Genomic DNA, 20,930 nt, shown 5'->3' with positions numbered 1-20,930 from the left:
TATCAAGGAGAACACATGGAGCATAAACTCTGAAGTTAACTTCCTGTTCCCCTTTATATTAGTGCCAGGGGCCTGTAAGCAGGTGCAGAGAGCAAAGAGAGTTTATTTAGTCCTGGAGCCCCTCAGCTGGGATGCTCTTTGAGGAAGATTGTGTCTTTGGGCATTTTTTGAAAAGACAGAAAATGAGAAAAGAAAAAAAAGCAAACTGTTTCCACCCGTGAGATATCACAGAAGAACGCCAGACGAGAACCCCGGCTGTGTTCTGCTGGGCTCAGATCTGAGTGGGACTGAGAGTTATTCACTGAGGTGAATGTGCAGGGATGATTCACAGACTGACACCATCCTGAATGACTGCAAATTGCCACACTTACGCTCAATTCATCACCAATCTCTTATTTTGACCAGGAATTGATAAGATCCGTTTGACTTCAACAGCTGAATTAGACTAATGAAACCTAATCCCACACCACGACTATAAAGAATATAAGATCTCTATCCAGGAGAGTGTTTTAGGCACAATATGCTTTAAGGATTTTTTATTATTCGTTTAATGTTCCCCAAAAGAATCTGTCATCGTAAATTTGAATGTCTCAGATCAATACAGTTGCATCTTGAACCATCAGTACCTACATTCCCTTCATCATGACTGGGTGGTGTCACTTTAAGCCCCCGTGTCATCATCAGGTCGCTCACCTTCCAGAATGATCTTCGGTTCTTCTCGAGTGATCTGGTCCTTTCTTGACTGGCGTTTCAACCGCCGCCTCTGCCCGGGCTCCTGCCTGCAGGGATCGCCCCACCAATCAGCGAGGCTGGCAGGGGGATTAACGCCTGAGATTAAAGTGGCCGTCTCGAAACCCGGGCTAATCCTGCCATCTGTCAGAGAGCAGCTCACCCGCCAGGACCCGCTCTCTCCTCCTCTAGGCTAATTAGAAAAGCCAGAGCAACACAAACCTCAAAAGAGGCCTTTAAAAACACAATCTTCTCTCCACGCCTGGACACCGACCAACAACCCCAATCTGCTGAGATTACTCTCCTCTCCCACCTCGACGACGATGGAGGAAACGTACCTTCTCAACCATCCTGGAGTCAAGAAGAAGATTCTTGCTGGAGGCGCAGGGCCGCTGCCACACTTTCCACCTGGGACTAAGGTAGCATGAGGCACAGCGAGCCTGTTCACCTAAACAACAGCAGATGTAATCTCAGCATGTCGAAAAGCAATTACTGTCTATTTTTAGCCATGTACAGAAATACAAATGTTCACCTTATTTAGATTCCATCGTATTATTCATGAAACATTCTCTACCTCATATACACACGAGCATACACACACACAACATATGTTGGCCTGGATCTCCGTCTAAGTTTTGTGTTTGTAACCAGGCCATTATCTCCAATCTGTCAAATTGATGAGCCGCATATCAACAACCAGACAGTAAATGCATCTCTCCCCTTTCCTCCTCTCGCTCCCTCCCCTCCTCCCCTCCAAGCTGGTTTTCCATTTCCAGACGCTGCTGGACAACTTTGAGCGAACGGTGATCGATGACAGTCGCCTGGCTGGGAGGCCGGCCGAGATCTTTGTGGCGAAAATGTTCAAGATGGAGGTCTGGGAGTCCCTGCTGATGTCGATGAGGGTGGGCGAGGTGGCAGAGTTCTGGTGTGACTCCATGGTGAGTTGGACTGTTCACATGCAGTGTACCCACCAAAACATAGGGCCTTAAAATAGACTCCTAATGAGACTTCATGGGAGAGGAAGGGAGGCGTTTGCTCCTCATTATGATGCATTATGATTATGAATCAACCTTCTGCACCCTCCTACACACTCAGTCTTAATAAGCAGAAATGAAGCAATCGTTCCCTGTGAATTCACTGCTTCATCTAGAGGAGGAAACTATTACATTTGCAAGTAAAATCACGGCGATTCCTTGCAGAGTTCTTGCCAATTATTAGCATTTGTGTTTTCATACGGCAGCACACCGGGTTGTACCCCATCGTGTCCAAAGGCATGCGGCTAATCGCCCAAGGGAAAGACCCCCTGGAGGGTCAGAGACACATGTGCGGCATGGGAAACATGTTTCATTACCACTCCACTGGCTTCCCAGAGCTGGACGAGCTGATGAGGACTCCTCAGCCTCTCATATTCATCATGGAGCTGCTGCAGGTGAGCACGAGGGGCAAAGTACAGTTTGTCACATTGGGAGAAGGTACAAAAAAACCCAGCTCTCCTCCTGATGTTGTTTTTCAAGAAACTGCTCTGAGCTTTTGTCAAATTTTAGCACCTGCAAACACAAAGAAAGGCATTTATGTGCCTATTCAGACAACCTACTGGTGCCTCTTTTAGGGTCGAGAGACTCTTTCACACTGTTTTCCCCTGCAAGCACTGAGAAAACTCTGCCTGAAACGTTATATATGATCCACAACAAGCTGCAAACCCACCAGAGGGCTCAGCAGCAGCAACAGCAGCAGCAGGAGCAGCAAATTAACATTTCTCCGTTTCAGTTTCTTTGTCTGCGTGTGTGCGTACAACCTTTTTGTACCTACTTTGCATTTAGTTTCTGTTGCGCTTTGGTCTGGCTGTTCCCAGGTTGGAGACCCCATGTCTTACAAGCGAGAGTCGTGGATGATGGAAAAGGATGAGAAGCTGCAGACCGTGCCAGTTCTCCACATGCAGGGCAACGCGCTGGTCAGGCAGAGGCGATTCGCAGAGGCCGCCAGCAAGTACAAAGAGGCCGTGCTGCTGCTGAGAACAGTGCAGTCCAGAGTGAGTGAGTGAGGAAGAGCGTGAGGGAGGAGATGAGTGATGTGCAGACGTGTGAACTCGCAAAGTTTTGTCAGGATTCTTCTTCTTTTTTTTTTTGTGGGACATGCAACTCCCGGCGTCGGTTCCGGTGGGAGATGATTGTTTTGCTGTTTTTCTCTGCCTGAGCCGTATCCCTGATTGCTGTGAGTAGGATGGCGAGTGTTGCTTCTACAGAGGAGTAGGATGAGACGGGGTATATGTAAAGATGGAGGAATGCAGGAGGGAGAGCAGGGCTGTGTGTGAAATGTTTTGACAGGTGCACATACAGAGTTCTTTTGTGTTTCCAGGGTGATGCTATTTTTTTTCTGCCAGCTGTTGAGATTTTTCACAAGTTTGCCAATTGAGGTTTTTAAGGATAAGAGTCAACTCTCTTAAGTTGATGCTCTGCTGCAAAAGCTCAACACCTGAATCTATGAGAGTTTATTCAAATCAGGGATTAAAATGTCAAGCAGCATGGCAAGTGTTTCACTCTTATGTGTGTGTGTGTGTGTGTGTGTGTGTTTGTGTGTAGGAGATGCCGGGTGATACAGACTACATCAACCTGGGTCGTATGATTGTTCCTCTGGAGTTGAACTACTGCCAGTGCATGTTGGAGCTGGAGGAGTATTATGAGGTGATCGAACACACAACCGAGCTGCTGGAGAAACACAAAGGTAGACACACAACACACACACACACTCACACATTGTAGCGACTGTTGTACACACAGTGTAGCATGTGATCCATTTATACTCACAATATTCCACATTATTCTGTGGTAAATCCAAAATAAAAGCTAAATAACAGCCTGGTACATTCATGAATCCTGCAGTGGGTGTAACATCAAACACACGCCGCACACCTCTTCATTCTGTTCCATCACATGAAGTGTGTCTTTAATATTTAAATCCCACCACAGTACTGGGGCGTTAACTATTAATCCACTGATGTTTGATAAAATATGCAGAAAACCTAAAATTAATTCTGACTTGTCACCCTTGAGTGCCTTTATTGGCCTATTTCATTCAAATTTAATACATAACCACTTGAATTTCCTTCGGCGTCTTCCGAGTCTTCAGTCATGTTGGAATGATGGAAATCAAACTCTTATCACCGTGTAAAAACAATTACCAGCGAGCAGGGATATTTGAAGAGTTCTTTCGCAAAAACAGGCAACTCTGTTAATTAAAAGTCAATGTTTTATTGTGCGGCGCAGATGATATCTACCACCCCTGATATCTACCACCCCTGATATCTACCACCCTGATATCTACCACCCCTGATATCTACCACCCCTGATATCTACCACCCCTGATATCTACCACCCCTGATATCTACCACCCTGATATCTACCACCCCTGATATCTACCACCCTGATATCTACCACCCCTGATATCTACCACCCTGATATCTACCACCCCTGATATCTACCACCCCTGATATCTACCACCCTGATATCTACCACCCTGATATCTACCACCCCTGATATCTACCACCCCTGATATCTACCACCCTGATATCTACCACCCCTGATATCTACCACCCTGATATCTACCACCCCTGATATCTACCACCCTGATATCTACCACCCCTGATATCTACCACCCCTGATATCTACCACCCCTGATATCTACCACCCCTGATATCTACCACCCTGATATCTACCACCCCTGATATCTACCACCCCTGATATCTACCACCCCTGATATCTACCACCCCTGATATCTACCACCCCTGATATCTACCACCCTGATGAACCTGGCCTGACACAGACAGAGACATGAGTGTGTGTTCAACTGATGATGAATATGAAAAAAGGTTGATTGATTATGTATACAAGCACGTCTTCCTCAGAGGGAATAAAGCACAAAATAGAACAAAACAGGCCGTCACTAACCATCAAATTCAGCCTGCAGTCTCACCGATCACCAGGTTTGTTTCAGCGAGACAGCAGGCACAGATTTTTTAGCTATAAGCGATTTGAACGCAGCAGCTGTTCAGCCCACTAACACTTTAACTAAAGCTCAGAGTAATTAGCTCAACTTATACCGGGATCTGGTGGAGGCTCCTTGCTGGCTTTATATTTCCTTTCTATCTCTCCTCGGTTTGACCACTTATCTTGCTCTTTCAGGTCATTTCACTGCGGGGATGTTTGATTTGTGACTCGGTGAGCTCGCCAGGTGGTGCTGCATTAAATCGGTGATGAATAAAATAAGGGATGGAACCTTAACTTGACATCTCTGACTTGATTGGAATACGCAAACTGCATAGGAGGCCCCAGGTCGTCCCAGGCGGTCCCAGGTGGTCCCAGGGGGTCCCGGGTGATCCCAGGCGGTCCCATGCAGTCCCAGGCGGTCCCTGGCTGTGACCAGTGTTGCCCGCGAGCTGGGATCAAACCCACCGCTTGGCTTTAAATCCAAGCCTGGCAGCCTTTAGTTGCCATTCCGCCTGTAGTGGTGAAGGCGGGCGAGGTTTTATCTTCCCCCCCTTGAGCTTACACACTGGTATCCATTTCACGCCCACGCAGGACGGAAGCTGCAAAATGAAGGAAAATCAATGGAAAACATAATCAAAGCAAATTCTAATGGAGCATATTTCACAATGTGCCGGCACAAATGAAGGCGGCTGTGCGATACTTTACTCTCCCTTTTTTTTGTAAAGTGGTTGTTAGTGGACGGCGGAGCGGTTGAGCACTCCATTAGGCCAGAGCCAAACGACTTTAGGATGGACTCTCGTAGATGAAAAAGCGATTCAGTGATGAGCAACGAGTTACGTTGCGCCCCTGAACGTGAAACCTTCCGACACCCTCAAACCAATCAGATACAACTACTTGCAAAAAAGAGAAAAAGCAAAGCAGACAAGTTAGGGGTCAGATGCCTTCGCTGGCTTTACTGCAGCCATGTACATTTGGGTGTTACTGCGTAGGAGGCCTGAGGTTGACTGAAAGTTTGAAAGTTTGAGCAGATTTGAAAATTATTACAAGCATATCCATGGATACTGGTATAATCTCAGAGGAGCTGTGTGAGTTATTATACCCCCTCACCCACAGACTGGATCAGCCGGGGCGGTGCTTTACTGTCTGTCCCTCTGCCAGCTGTAGATTCATCCGTGCGAGTGTGGCAAGAAACATGTGTATGTGTGTGTGTGCGTGTACGTTGTTAAACTGCGTCTGGCTTTGAGTGCGCGGCTGCAGGAGGAGAATGATGAGGAGGAGGAGGAGGAGGGTGTAAACTCCAGAGTGAGGTAGGTTTTAGTTTGAGGAGCCGCAGTGGCACAGATCACGCATTCATCACAAAGCGCCGGCCCTTTGTGAGGCTTATGGAAATGATCCATCCCACACCAGCAGATTGTTCTTCATCATGCCATCTTTCCCCTCCATCTCCTCGTCTTCCCCCCTTCTTAGCTTCCATTTATTTCATCCTTTTTTTCCACCCTGGCTGGCGGTGGCTCGCTGCAGCGTCTCTGCTTTCGCCCAGAAGCGCTGAAGAAATCTGTTTAAACCTTGGCTGAAAGGAAGATTTAGCGTAGAGGGAAATTAAATGCGGAGGATCAGAGAAACCGAGTCATCAGTGGGGATCGAACCAAACGCACAAGTCCACTCTGCCATGACAGAGGATACACTGCGTGTGTGTTTGTGTGTGTGTGTGTGTGTGTGTGTGTGTGAGAGAGAGTTATGAGATCTGAATCCACGGCGCAGGTGCAGCATTTGTTTTCTATTTTTGTAGCTGATGAGCATTGCAGTGACGCTGTTGCTGACAAACAATCTGCCATCTTTAACTGCAGCTTTATCATAGAACACCTCCAGGTTAGACATTTATACCTTTGCTTTATTTACGCCTGTATCCTATTATTACCTTGTTCTTCATTGTCTCCTCTCTTCGTCCTCTCCTCGCCTCGCCTCCTCCCTCAGACTGTGTGAAGGGCTACTACAAGCGAGCCAAGGCCCACGCCGCCGTGTGGAACGAACGGGAGGCCCGCAGAGACTTCAACATGGTGGCCAGCCTGGACGTCACTCTAGCCTCGCTGGTCCACCGGGAGCTGAAGGCCCTGACGGAGCGGGTGAGAGAGAAGAACTGGGAGGAAAAGGAGGCGTACTGGAACGTGCTGGAGAAGAAGGAGAACGGGCGTAAAGACGACAAGGAGGAGAAGGAGAAGGAGGCGGAGGAGGAAGAGGAGGAGAAGGAGGAGGGTGTGGTCATAGCGGGCAAATGTGAGGAGGAGGAGGGGGAGGATGAAGGTACGGGTGAGATCCAGCCTGGCCCCGGAGAGAAGGACTGGCAACAGATGCTGCGACTGGTCATGTTCCTGCAGGACGAGGGGAACTTCCTCATCAAGGAGAACCTTCACGAGGAGGCGTGTGTGAAGCTGAGGGAGGCCATAGACTACGTGGACGTCCTGCAGTATAAGGTGAGAGCGTCATTTCCTAGAAGATGAAGGTCATTTGAAGGCCTCACCCAGGCATAATGACGCGTTACCTTAGAAACCGACACGTTAAAGGAGATCTTTAGTGAGCGATGACGTGTCGTCTCCCTCCTGCCATCCAGACGGACACCAGCGCTGGTGATCGTCTGTAACATGTACAACGTCTGGCTCGTGTCGTGAAGCAGCAATAATCTGTCATCATTCCTCGTCTTCTCCGCCGTCGTACAGCTGTGGCCTTGCAGGAACGCAGACGTAGAGCCACAACGCGCTAAAAATAACTGTCCACAAATTTCGCTGCCTGTTCCCCCGCATTCAAACTTCCTCTCTTCTAACCTCACCTCTCCTTCACACATCACCCACTCCCCACTGTGTGTGTGTGTGTGTGTGTGTGTGTGTGTGCCTGCGTCAATCGCCCTCTTCCATCTTCATTTACCAGCCTCGCCTTCCTCCTCCTCCCACCATTCCTTTACCCTTTTCCTCTCCTCACGTTGCCATCCAGCACATCCAATCTTCTCCCTCGTTTGTCTCCACTACTGTCTTCCTGTTGTCACCTCTCACATTTTGGACCGTCCTCGTCTGACCTTGTCTCACTCCCTCTCTCTCTCTGTCTCTCTCCGTCTTTGCCTTCAACAGGTGGAGCGACACGGTGACGACTGGGAGTCCCTGGAGAAGGTTCGTCTCCCGCTGACTCTGAATCTGAGCCAGTGCATGCTGGAGCTGAAACGCTACCAACAAGTGGTGGAGCTGAACGACAAGTTGCTTCAGACGCACAAAGGTAACAAGTCAAAGAGAGGGAGAGAGAGGGAGAGGGAGAGGGAGAGGGAGAGGGAGAGAGAGAGAGAGTGAGAGAGAGAGAGCGTGAGAGCTTACAGGTATCAGGCTCTGTGGACTTTACAAAATGCTGCGTCCCGCTTAGCATACGGCCGCCTTCACTCTGCTACATCGCTTGATCTTCTTTGTTTGCCGATGGGGAAAGAAACCAAACATTCATAACCACATTGTCGAGTCTCTCTCTCCCTCGACACACAAACACACAGACCCGTGGACATCACAGACACAGAAACGCATTCGCTGTTTTCTCGTTTCTGTCGCGGCTGAATTATTCATGGCGGCCCATCCTTCGCCCTCCTTTGCGTCTACAGTCTTTATCGTGTCTCTTTTTGTGGGTATTAAACGCAGCTATTCTGTCCCTTCTGGTGTTTTATTTTACTTATCTTCATCTCACATTTACTGCTTCCCAATTTTCCCCTCATTGCCCTCTTAATCATTTGGCTGTACTTTGTTTCGCCCTTCCTCTTCCTCTTCCTCCGTAGGTAACTTCAAAGCGGTGTACCAGCGGGCCAGAGCGCACGTCGCCTTGTGTAACCAAGACCAAGCACGGAGGGACTTGGCCCTGGTGGAGAGGTTGGACCCAAAGTTCAAACCTTACGTGCGGCAGGAGCTGAAGAAGCTGGGAGAGAACACTCGCAACAAGCACGCGCACCAGAACAAGACCTACGCCGAAGCAACCAGGGAGAAGTGGGGGCCCGGCGGGAGCGAGGCGGGAGGGAAGACTGTGAAAACGGCGGGAGAAGGAATCAAAGCCGGCATTAAGACCGACGGTTTAAAGAGGGAGGAGGTGGAACGCTCTAAGAGGCCGTCTCCTGCTGAGAGCGAAGGGGCGGCTGACACGGAAACGGAGAAGAAACATCCAGATGTGAAAATAGAACAACGCGACGAAGATGCAGAGAGTGGGCGAGCGAGTGGAGAGGGCGACAACAAAGACGACGCCGCACCAGATAACCATCCACGAAATACAGATGGTGACCCGTCGCCTGCGAGCGCAGGCGGAGATAACGTTGGACAGAAGGCGAAGACGAAGAAGAAGAAGGTCAAATGCCAATCAACCACGACAAGCCATGGGAACAAAAGAAACGGTGACGCACCACCATCGGAACCACCGAAGGTCGCGGGAGAGGGTGGGGAGGTTAAAGAGTCGCACAGGGAGAGGAAGTGAGATGAGGATGCAGAAACAAAAACACCAAGCAGCCAAACATCAAAAGTCTGAGAGGAAATATTGATTCTGCCACCTAGAAATCCAAATGTAAACACCGGAACAGAACATAAGATGGATATAAATATATAAAGCTCATATTTCTTTTATGTTTTCATCAATTCAACTGTCGAAGGAGCGAGCAGAGGCACACAAGCACACGGGGTATAAGTATGCCAAATACAAAGTTTTTATTTCTGTACATAAAGAGTAGAAAGCAGCCGGTAACCCACTTGTTATTACAGTAAAAAGCCTCTCAGAAAACATTTTCACACAGATTAAAAACCTCACAGAGAGAGAAGACAAAGTTTGAGTGCAGCGAAATAAAAAAAAAACGGTTAAAAACTAACATTTGTATCATTAATGAGGTAAAGTGATTAAAAAAAACACAATGGTCTGTCGTGTGTGTGTGTGTGTGTGTGTGGCAGCAGCTTGACCATCGTTCTCTCAAAGGACCAATGTGCATCACACACAGAGACGTGTTGATCATCAGCATGTAATGAGATGCATGAACACCAATAAAGAAGTGTGTGTGTGTGTCAACAAACAGGTCTCTTTGTTCTTCATGTCTAACTGTGACTTCACCTTCACCTGCTGAGCAGCAGCAGATGATGAAGAGTTCTGGTTGTGGGAACCAAACTCCCCCTGCTCTTCCTCCCCCTCTTCCCCTACGGCATTTCTTCGCATTTGTATTACGAGCGTCATGTCACCTTGCTCCCCACTTGTGGATGGGCGTCCGTGGAGACAGTTCCCTAGCAACACTATCAGAACCGAGCGAGGTTAAGCTGATGAGGATGATGATGATGATGATGTGGCGGGACGAGTGGGGGCATAATAAATGTGATGTCAGACAGGTTGAGTGAGATCCTTTCTTCTTCTACTGTCTCTAAAATCTTCATCCATACATCCAACCCCTGCGTGTGTGTGACTGCTGACTCACTGACTGTATGGACGGATGCTTCACACACACACACACACACACACACTCTGAATTACCCATCAAGCCTGATCACGGCTTTGAGCCTACACACACATACTTGAAACACACTCCTTCCCTGAATGAAGAAAAACACAAAGAGGAAAATGCTTTGTGTGTGTGTGTGTTTGGGTTTGGGTTTAAGGCATTAATTGACTGTGCTATGTTTAGAATGGAACGCAGCCTTTGACCCCGATGTGACGGAGGGCGAAGCCGCTTCATCCGTGCGTCTTTATGTACATCTTAAAGCAATTAAGGGAGCATTAGCAAGGCAAGATGAGGCGTTTGTAGTCAATGGTGGCTTTACCGCCGTCGAGCTTCTATCCCTTTCAAATCGGCACTGAGGGGGGTCGCTAACGATGGCGTCGGTGTAGGATCGCATTGTGGCGCCGCTGCTTCTCCCCCTGTGGCGTTTGGAATTGGCCCGGTGGTGAAAGAGCCTCAGTGTAGCGGCTCCCGTTGCCTTGAAATGCTTTCCTCCCTTTCCTCTCTGCTCGCAGCGGGAGAACACCGAGCGTGCACGCTGGTGTTTAGCCTCAACAAGACATTGAGCTGCGATGCAAACAATTTCAGAGACTCACAGAATCGCTCACGTGACCCCTGCAAAGCGCAAAATCACCAGCAATGCTACTCCGTCGCCTGTACGGTGGACGTATCAATCATGCAAAGAGAGGGGAGAGTTGTGTATTTGTGCATAATGAGGGAAATACATGTACGCACACACAGACACACACACCAAAAGGTCGCTGAAGAATGGAGCAGCGAGCGGTTTTTGAGCAGCTTAAAGGAAGCGTGCACGTGGCCGCTGTGTTAGCGTAGCGGGGCACTTTGGCTGGTCCTCGATACGTCACGACTGTTGAACCGATGGTGCGTCATTCTCACAAAGTAAGTCAAGTAAGATGGTTTGCCGGGTCGCGCCGTCGGCACCACGTCAGCCAAAAAGAAAAGGAACGAACAACAAAACAAACAACACTGAAGTTTAACAGGCATCCTGATGGACACAAACGGTGGGAAATCCTTCTTCCTTCTCGCTCCTTTTTGCATTTTTCTCGTCCGTCCTTCCTGGCGTCAGATTTGTGCTGTGGACCGATATAAAGCTTCACACCTTTTGAAACGACTACACAGATACTGGTGAGCACAGTGTCTCGGCCGGGCCCGGACCGCGTCTCCTCCCCTGACCTGCTACGGACGTTAGTTTTTCCTTTGGCTGGTTACCATGGTGACGGGTCGCGCCCATGGGTGTTAGTCTGCGTGAAGGGCGTGTTGTTTTTTTTGTTTTTTGTGTGTGTGTGTGTTTTTTTGTAATGATTCCAGTAGAGGGATTAGCTCCGGGAACCGTAGCCGCTGTAGCCGTCGCGCTGTGCCCAGAGACCTCAGCCGTGCGGAGCTCAAGGCCCACCAGGGGGTTGGGTTAGATGTGTGAGGTGGTGCCTGAAATTAGGAAGAAAAATTTGAAAAAAACTGAAGTGAACAGGGAAATATATAGAATTTATGTAAGTTTCTGTTTCTTTGTATAACTTTTAAACTCTGGGCTGCATAGCAAATACAGATCTTGCCAAGTTGACATGGTTGCCGCCGCCTCCCTTTATCTCTCCGTCCCGCCACCTCCCGCCCACCTGCGGAGCCACATATTTGCACTCCTCCTCTCTGTTCTTCAAGGGGGACGAAGGGTGGCGGCACTCCTAATCTTCCTCACCTCCTCCCCGGGCCGAGATGAAACTCACCCGGTTCCGACGGGAAGACGTTCCTCAGCTGCTCGATGACCTCCTGGAGCTGCAGCACCGTGTCCTGCTCGTGCTCCAGGTCGTCCCCTGACACAGACACAAACACATTACGTCTCAGCGGAGAACATCTACAACCTCAATGCCTGTGTGTGTGTGTGTACGGACTATCTGACCTGCCGCCTCGGTGTCAGTGGTCTCCCTGCTGGCCGGCTCCCCGTGTTGACCCCCACCGGAGACGGGGGAAGACAGGGTTGATGGTTCCGACCCGTTGGTCTCCGTATCATCTTTGGGCTGTTAGGGAAGACTGATTATCATTCGCTGCAATAACTGCACACATTCATCAGGCTTCTGACTCCAGAGTCATTCAGCCTTTCAAACGTAATGAATGTGACGCTTAATGGCTCCCTGCCAGAATCTATGAGCTGAATTACGAAAAAAAGGGGGAGATAGAGAGAGATAGAGAGATAGAGAGAGATAGAGAGAGAGAGAGAGAGAGAGAGAGAGAGAGAGAGAGAGAGAGAGAGAGAGAGAGAGAGAGAGAGAGAGAGAGAGAATGCAATTTGCCCAGCAGCTGTTACATACAGGGATCAGATTACAGAGTTTTGATAAGATTGAAGCAGACACTGAGGTGGAAGAGACGCTGATATGAGATATTTACCCGCAATCGTGTAGAATCCTGGTATAAATCCACCCCCCCAACCCCGCCGCCCACCTTCCCCTCCCTTCTGTTTCTCTCATTAAACTTTCCCCCGGCTGTGTGCGTCCCTCTCGCTCTCTCTCTCGCTCGTTGTTATCCGTCCCGCGTGCGTCTTTGCTCGGCTTCCGCTGACATATTTACTCTGGCTGTTTCCCATTCACGGGTCCTTATTATAGTAACCCGGGAGCCGCTCGTCACCTCCCACTCTCCTCCCTGTCACTCTCTTGTACCTTTTCCCTACAGCTACAGTAAACCTTTGTTTCATCAGGCTACAGAGCGTCTAATTCCTCTATGTCAACTCTATTTTCTCTCACAATCCTCTCTTCCATCCTATATACTGGATGGTTTTATTCATCATCACATTTCCGAGCTATCTGTGTCTTTTTCCGCCACAATGCTTTGCCCCCTCACTTTCAGAACGTACACGTCGAACCTGCATTAATCCTCCTGTGCCCTCAGTTTGACCTGCAGCTCCTCTGCTCCTCCTCAACACTTCAGCCTAAAGAAAGGAACTCCGCTTCAGTTTAAAGGCTCAAGGACTCACTGATGAAGCCTGTGACATTCCTGAGCTTTTCTAAGCCAGGCTGTCTCACATTGCCCCCTCCTCGCCCCCGTCCCCCACCTGTAGCAGCAGCTCCCTGAGGCGGCGGAGCTGAGACTCCAGCTGCTTGTTGTGGTCCTCCAGGATCTGCATGCGGGTCTCCAAGCGCGTCTTGTGCTGGCGGAGGACTCGCGCCTCGGCCAGGAGCTCCTCGTCCTGCTGCTCGTCTGCCGTGGGCGAACCCGGGCCGCCCTCGCCGCACTCCGTCAGCATGGGGACTGACACCGCCTCCTCGTGCTTCCACTTGAGCCGCCGGTACTCCCCCTGCAGCACCCTGAGCAGAAAGGAGAACAGTCAGAGACACACACACACACACTAGTGTATGATATCTGGTATATGTGGTGATATTTATCCAGGTCCCACTCGGCACAAATGACATTTACGAGTAAGAGTAATTTCACTCTGCACATCATTGTCAACACAGACACCCAAATAGTAAATATATTGTTGAAAACGAGGTGAAAGAATCAAAAACATTCAGCTGCAATAAATCAGTTTCCTCTTATCGCTCTGTTGCTAATGCGGTTAGACCGACTGAGCTCTAAAGCGTTACTAAGTGTTTTGCTCGGTGCTGCTTGTGTACTTCAGGTGTGGGCCACAGGAGAGCCAGAGAGAAGGAGAGAGAGCGGGAGCTGCTGCTGCTGCTGCTGCCTGAGCTCATAAATAAGGACAGTGTGGTGTCACACAGGGGGCTCATAATGGAGAGAAACCCAATCCGGTCAAGGTTTCAGACACCCAAAGGGTAGCGTGAGTGCATGTGTGTGTGTGTGTGTGGTAGGAAATGTCACAAGCAAAGAGGGCGACATGAGAAAATTATTCCTATGAATCATTCACGCGCAGGTTGCCCCTGGTAACAAATTTAGGGGAGAGGAAAGACGAATTTCCTTAATTTATGGAAAATGTCCAAGTCTCTTAGCTTGTAGGAGACAATAAATCCAAATTAGGGATTCATAACTGAATTTACGGCTTTCGCGAATGCCGTCTCACTTGTTTTATAACAATGGCTCATTAATCTGCGAGGGCCGTCTCCCGTCCCTCGAGTAGGTCACCGACAAACCGTCATGCCATTACTCATGGAGTTGTTTTGGTAAATGACGCACGGCAAATATTTCATGTTTTATCTGAAAGGCGTTTGAAGATGAAACAGGATAAAGTGTTTAATCTCTGCAGGAAGTCTTTAAATGAAATCAGAGGCAACCAACCCTCTAAAAATAGTGTCACGCCTCCAGACACACACACACACACACACACACACACGTGTTTCTGTACTTGTGATGATTTAAATAATGTAAACAAGTCTGATTCACAACCATTAAAAGTGCCTTCAAAATGTAAAAACCAACATCTGCTGCTAACCTGTTTTCGTTCTCCAGGCGGGCCAGGGTGCGCTGGAGCTGCTCCTTGTCCTGGTGCTCCAGGTGGGCCAGCAGCAGGTGCTGTCCGCAGGGCGAGTCGTGGTCCAGGGCTGGGCTGGAGTGACGCAGGAGGTACTGATCTTCATCCCTGAGTCCCCCACACAGGAGACAGCACACTGAGCCACTAGCACACAGCCACGAGCAGCACAGGGAAGGAGAGGGGGGGGGGGCGGCACAGAGAGAGCGGGCGGGCCGAGGCGAGGGCAGGCAGGCAGGGGGGGGGACGGGGAGGGGGACGGGGACGAGCACAGTGAGAGGGGACAGGACAGAGTGGGACAGCTGAGAGCAAAGCTGAGCTCCATGGCAGCTTCACACTCACTCACCAGCTCCAGAGTTCAACACAGATTTATCAAAACACCACATGGGGCTTAAACTAAAAACACCACATTATGTCCAAATAATAAACTGTATTGATTATGGAGCAGAGGGTTTGTGGTCGTAAACTTGGACGATAAATCCGACCAGAATCATATCTGTGTGTCAGTTTGACTCCAAGCTACAGTCTCTGTTTAGTGTGTGCAACAGAATGAAATGACTCAGACTTTATGAGTTTACTGTCCATGAGTTGGCAGTAATCGGCTCCAGTGAACTCTGAATGCTGCATAGGAAGAGGAAGGGGAAGGGGAAGGGGAAGGGGAAGGGGAAGAAGAAGAGGAAGTGGAAGAGGGTGAAGGCTGTACGGCACAGAACAATGAGCGGTGCGATGCCAACCAAGCACCAGCTGGAGGCACGGGCAGTGTGTATAGAGCCATGCAGCACGAGGTACAGACCGATACAGACAGACAGACAGACAGGCAGACAGGTTGCAGGACAGGATTCAACACACGAAGGCAGAGGAGCGGAAAGAAAAGCTAACTGCTACACATGAGGAGTAAAAAGCGCTGAGAGGTGCGAAACACAGAGACACTCATGCATACAGACACACTCGGGCATAGAATCAGACACCCATACACACATGCATGCATGCACACACACGTTTTCTGATAAAGCTCCATCCAAACCATACTGCAAGATATACACACACGATAGCAAAGAGGAGAGGGGAGCAGGCTCAAGACGCACAGGGACCAGGAGTCAAAGGGTTTCACTTCATTTTATTTAGGCCTAAATGTGTGTAAATCACAGCCACACATGGATACACACTTTGAGGAAACATACACACACACACACACACACACACAACAGACGAACTAAAGGACACACCATTTTACAGCTCAATTTAAAAAAAGAAAGAAAATATCTCAAATGGGGGAAAAACACAAGTATCAACACGATGAGCCGTGGACACACAAACACACAAACACAAACACACATGTCACACAACCTCACACAGTCTCACCAACCCTACTCCATCAAGCTCTTTCTCAGCTTTCCCCTCACGTCAAACCTCTCTGCTCACTTCTACGACCTCACCCACTGCCTCAGCCAGCGTCACACACACACACACACACACACACACACACACACACACACACACACACACACACGTGGACTTGCCCACAGCTTTAACGTTAATCACAGCGGGCGCAGGAAGCCGCGGGGACGAGGCAGTCGAGTGGCATTTGCTCACTTTCTTTGCGGGGCTGATTCTTTATGTGATTACCTTCACTGCCCTACACATACATACATGTGCATGCAGACACTCACATGTAATCAGTGGAAACACACACACACACACACACACACACACACACACACACACACACACACACACACACACACACACACACACACACACACACACACACACACACACACACACACACACACCATTTGAAAGACTAGGTTGTAATGAAGGGGTTTGTAGGATGTGTGTGTGTGTAAGGGGGGGTTGCAGCATACTCACAGGCTTTCATCTGGAGACAGGCTGTCCGTGAAGAATGAACAATTCTGGCTCTCCATTTCCGCCAGTCTATATAAATACACACATAAAACATACACACACAGGCATGAGCACACATCACACACACATATTTACCCACGCTGGCACACACAAATCACAGAGATGAAATGCGGCAGAGGAGATGAGTCAGAGGAATTGATGGAGGCAAAGCCACAGATTGATGCAATCGTAACGAGAGACGATGTACAATTTAGATCTTAACAGCTGTTGATTTGACATGTGGCCTTTTCAGCATTATGGACCACGAGCCAATAACAAGTTTTGTTTGAAACATCAGCATGACGAGACTGCAGAGAAGTGTAAGGCGCAACAATACACAGATTTACATCTGATCTACGGGAAATGTCTAAGAGGAGTCAGCAGATTGGGATGTTATGGTGTTTATCTAGCAGCGCGCAGCGATAAGGAGCCTTTCCAGCACCACGGACAGCAGCCAAGCAGCACGCAGAGTGACCTGCCAACTGACTGGAGCGTGTCATGATACTGAGAGGGAGAGGGAGAGGGAGAGAGAGAGGGAGAGAGGGAGAGAGGGAGAGAGGGAGAGAGGGAGAGAGAGATAGAGAGATAGAGAGCCAGAGAGAGAGAGAGAGTGAGAGAGAAGGAGAGCGAGAGAGAGAGAAAGAGACAGGCATCACTCCAGGAATAACATGACATCATGTATGATCGTCATGTATGATGTCATGTTTTCACACATAAGTATAAATAATGGCGGTCGTTGTCAGACATTTTTGTAAAGCTTCCAATAATCGGAACTAGTTTTTGTTCACAAACAGTCGTCTCATCGTTCCATAAAGCTGTGCAGGGTGTCTGCTGAGCTCTCTCTCTCTCTCTCTCTGTCTCTCTCTCTCTCTCTCTCTCTCTCTCTCTCTCTCTCTCTCTTTCCCACAAAAACATAACTCGTGCCTGAAACAGCTCAGCTCCCAGACAGACGGACAGACTGACAGACAGACTGACTCAGTGAATGACTGACTGGGAGCTGCTGGAGCTCAATCGGAAAGATGAATCAGAAAATGATCAAAAGCGGGAACGTAAACAGTGAAAAAGGGAAATGGAGCTGATTTTCCATTGAATTAAGAAGCGCGGAGACAAACATGAATATTTATAACACCACTGCCACGCTCCCCGTGCACACAGCCCGACTCTCGCTGGCCCGACACGCCGCATCATCTTTCGCACGATGTCATCAGCTGAGTGAGGGAGAGATGGAGAGATTTGCACCGCTTCCCGTTTCTTTCCGGGCTCCCTTCCCTCCGAGGCCATAGCGTGGCAAAATCAGGATTTATCCACGTCCCGTTACAGCAGGCCCAGCCTCTGAACCTGACCTCTTCTAATCCAATCTATGAGGCCATTCATCAAATACACACACACACACACACACACGCTGAGAGACCCGGTCGGTGACAATGGCAAATGAAAAAAAGAAAATGGCAGAAAGTAATAGAGAGGACTCGTGTGTGTATGAGTGTGTGTGTTGTGCATGCATGTGCGATTAGATGGCCCGCATTATGTGGATGGATGCCAACGGAAATGAGAAAAGGGAGAGAAAGCGAGCGGATAGGAGGAATACAGAGGTCTGTTTTCCCTTTTGCCCCCTCTCATCCACTGACTATAAGATGTCGGAATGGCACGGATGATGAAAGGAACGAACTCTACTCCCACGGTGGTTACGAAGAAAGAGAGAGAGGGAGAGACTGTACGTACATGCCTGTGTGTGTGTGTGTGTGTGTGTGTGTGTGTGTGTGTGTGTGTGTGGGTAGGTGGGTGTGACATGACAACAAACGGAATCCCGGACATCAAATATCCAATCTCTCTCGGGATCATGGGAGGACTCCAGTATCGCTCCGGATTAACATACAGCGTACAAGAAAGAAGGGAAGGGAAAGAGGGTTACAGCGCTTTCACCATGTTGTTATGATCAAACTCTCCACTGCTAGAATTCATTAAAAAGTTTTCAAAAAAAGAAAGAAAGAAAGAGAGCAAATAACAGGAAAAGCCGGGAAAGAAGAAGCTTTTGCACTCAAACTGTCGTGTTTTTGTCACGTCTGTAAATCTGCGACTTGATTCTAATCCAAGAGCCTCAAGTGACACTGAAACGTTTGTAACAGCGCCTCTGCAGGTCAAAGGAGGAACAACGCCTCCGTTACCGCGTATTGTCACTAAACTAACTAACTAAATTCCAGTGCTGCGGTGTGGTCCTCTCTTTTCATTTCTGCGTTTTCTTCTTTTTGGGGGGCGGATTTGTCTCGCCGTGATTGTCTCCAGTCGAGAGCTGTTTTGAAGCGAATTGAAAAGCTTCGATAAAAGGAGCGAACGTGCCAGGGCGACATTTAAAGAAAAAAGACAGGAAGATATATTTTAAAGAATGGAGGAAAGTGAAAAAAAGCGGACGCGGTGAAAAGAGCGAGAGACGGAGGAAGTGGGTGAAATGAGTTTGTGGGTGGAGAGATAAAGGAGGAGGAGAAGAGGCAAAACAAACCAGACCGAGAAAAAAAAGGAAAATAAGAGATGAGAGGGAGAGAGGGGACAAATGTGTGGCCGCTCTATTTTGGCAAACTATAAAGCAGTTGTGTGTTTCAGCCTCGGGGATGGAATACACAGTGGCAAAACACACACAAACACAGACACACACTCTGTTGGATGTGTGTGTGTGTGTGTGTGTGTGTGTGTGTGTGTGTGTGTGTGTGTGTGTGTGTGTGCTGGGCAGCCTTGCAGCACTGTGGGCAGAGCTGCCAGGAGTGTGGGAGTCCAGCATTGTGCCCCGATTTTAACCTGCCAGGCAGATACTAATCCACACCGACAGCTCCCAGGTGACCAATGAGCTCGCTGCCCTAGCAAGTGACAAAGCTGCTGGGCACGCTGAACCCCGGTGACCCCAACATACACACACACACACACGTACAAAACCTCCACACAAGCTTCTATGATTGTGTGTGTGTGTGTGTGTTCTAAATGGAGAATAAGAGCAAGGAAAGCTGCAGGGCTGTGCGGTCCTTTCCTCTGGCTGGAGTTCAGTCCAGCCGGAATCAATACTTCAATCAGTGTGTGGCAAAGACTAGGGGGTTTTGGGTGGGGAAGGCAGCGATGGTGAAGAGGAGGAAGGAGAGGGAGTGGGAGTGAATATCAAGAGTCTGGGTTGATTTGGAGGGTTAGAGTGGAGGAGTGGAGGAGAGGAGGAGAGAGAGAGAGAGAGAGAGAGAGAGAGAGAGAGAGAGAGAGAGAGAGACGTGCTAAGACGAGTTTGCGGTGTTGTTTTGCTCTGGAGGGCGGTCGGAGCCACGTACCTGCTGGCAAAATGTTCAATCCTGCTGTGTGTGTCGGCGTGAGGCAGCTTCGGTGAGGAGCACGGCCTGGGAAAACACACATCAATACCTCAGCAAGTGCGTCATTAACACTGTGCTTGTGTGTGTTTGTGTGTGTGTGTGTGTGTGTGTGTGTGTGTGTGCGCGTGGTTTATTCATGCAACTGTAAGCAAGAATCGTGGAAAGTTAAGATTCGATTGTGAAACTTTAAACAGATGGGACAAACTTCAAATACTTTCAACGGGGGACAAAAGTGGAAAACAAACTACACAAACTTAAGATATTCAATACTGAAGTAAGGTCAAGTCTATTGTGTATAAAGTGTTCTATTTCTTAAATATTGCTCTTTTAACTGCGCTACATTTTTTACACAACAACTTTAGTTCTTGAGTATTTTGCTGATTGACATTTCAAAGGTGACAACAAATAAGTTCATAAAATAATGCTGTTGCCGGGTAGAAAAAAAGGTAATTATCCCTGGTTTGACATTTGAGACCAATAATCTGTCCTCCGGTGTGTACGACATTGTAGTTTTATGATTAGATTCCACAATTTGTGTGATTTAAACCCTTGTATCTCTGCCTTGGTGCGTGTAATGACTCATTTAAGACTTCTTTATTTTTGATACTTGAGTCCAATTCACCACACCGTTACTTAAGAAGCATCTAAACATGGTATTTCTCCAATGCGTGCTTCTCCCTCTGCTCCACGGAAACTCGATCAAACCATTCCGAGGAATGTTTGATCTTTTCCAGAGCCGTAGCAGCCCTGAGCGAACGCCTGTTTACGGTCTTGTAGATTTTAGTTGTCGGCCTGCGGTGAACAATTCCGACTCACACTGAGCTCTCCGGAATAACGTATATCGTTTCTGAATATTGGAGCTGGTCTGTTTGAGCCTCCTCGGGAAGTCGGCGTTCCCAGATATGGGCGTGGCGCTGTGATTAGAGCAGCTCTATTGGTAACTCTGAACAACAGCGCCGAATATTTCTGCAACACTGCGAGCAATGCAGAGACAGGAGAGAGACGAAAAATAGATAGATGAGGATAAAGAGACCTTGTGTGTGCGTGTCTGTGTGTGAGTGTGT

General features: G+C 48.7%; 2 protein-coding genes across 2 annotated transcripts in view; one reads left to right on the top strand and one right to left on the bottom strand.

Moving 5' to 3' along the window:
• Window positions 1–1,052: 1,052 nt before the first annotated feature.
• On the top strand, window positions 1,053–9,709 carry LOC142999651 (uncharacterized). The gene is made up of 8 exons (XM_076149272.1): window positions 1,053–1,148; window positions 1,488–1,667; window positions 1,970–2,158; window positions 2,582–2,758; window positions 3,309–3,450; window positions 6,687–7,183; window positions 7,832–7,973; window positions 8,512–9,709. The coding sequence occupies exons 1-8, from the start codon at window positions 1,053–1,055 to the stop codon at window positions 9,192–9,194; spliced, it is 2,106 nt and encodes a 701-aa protein (XP_076005387.1). The 3' UTR covers window positions 9,195–9,709.
• Window positions 9,710–11,617: 1,908 nt separating this feature from the next.
• drp2 (dystrophin related protein 2) overlaps window positions 11,618–20,930 on the bottom strand; it is a 44,644-nt gene continuing 35,331 nt past the window's right edge. Inside the window, exons 17-23 of the mRNA XM_076149109.1 lie at window positions 19,828–19,893; window positions 16,490–16,555; window positions 14,585–14,731; window positions 13,250–13,502; window positions 12,104–12,221; window positions 11,931–12,017; window positions 11,618–11,637 (exon numbers count right to left, since the gene is read on the bottom strand). Coding sequence (XP_076005224.1) covers window positions 11,618–11,637; window positions 11,931–12,017; window positions 12,104–12,221; window positions 13,250–13,502; window positions 14,585–14,731; window positions 16,490–16,555; window positions 19,828–19,893 — 757 coding nt within the window. The remainder of the gene's footprint in view (window positions 11,638–11,930; window positions 12,018–12,103; window positions 12,222–13,249; window positions 13,503–14,584; window positions 14,732–16,489; window positions 16,556–19,827; window positions 19,894–20,930) is intronic.

This window comes from Genypterus blacodes, unplaced genomic scaffold (genome assembly GCF_046128005.1).
Source record: "Genypterus blacodes isolate CSIRO-AG114 ecotype Tasmania unplaced genomic scaffold, CSIRO-AGI_Gbla_v1 ptg000044l_1, whole genome shotgun sequence".
In the NCBI taxonomy this organism is placed as follows: Eukaryota; Metazoa; Chordata; class Actinopteri; order Ophidiiformes; family Ophidiidae; genus Genypterus; species Genypterus blacodes.
The sequence above is the reverse complement of the archived record's forward strand: the minus strand, read 5'-3'. Positions and strand labels throughout refer to the sequence as shown.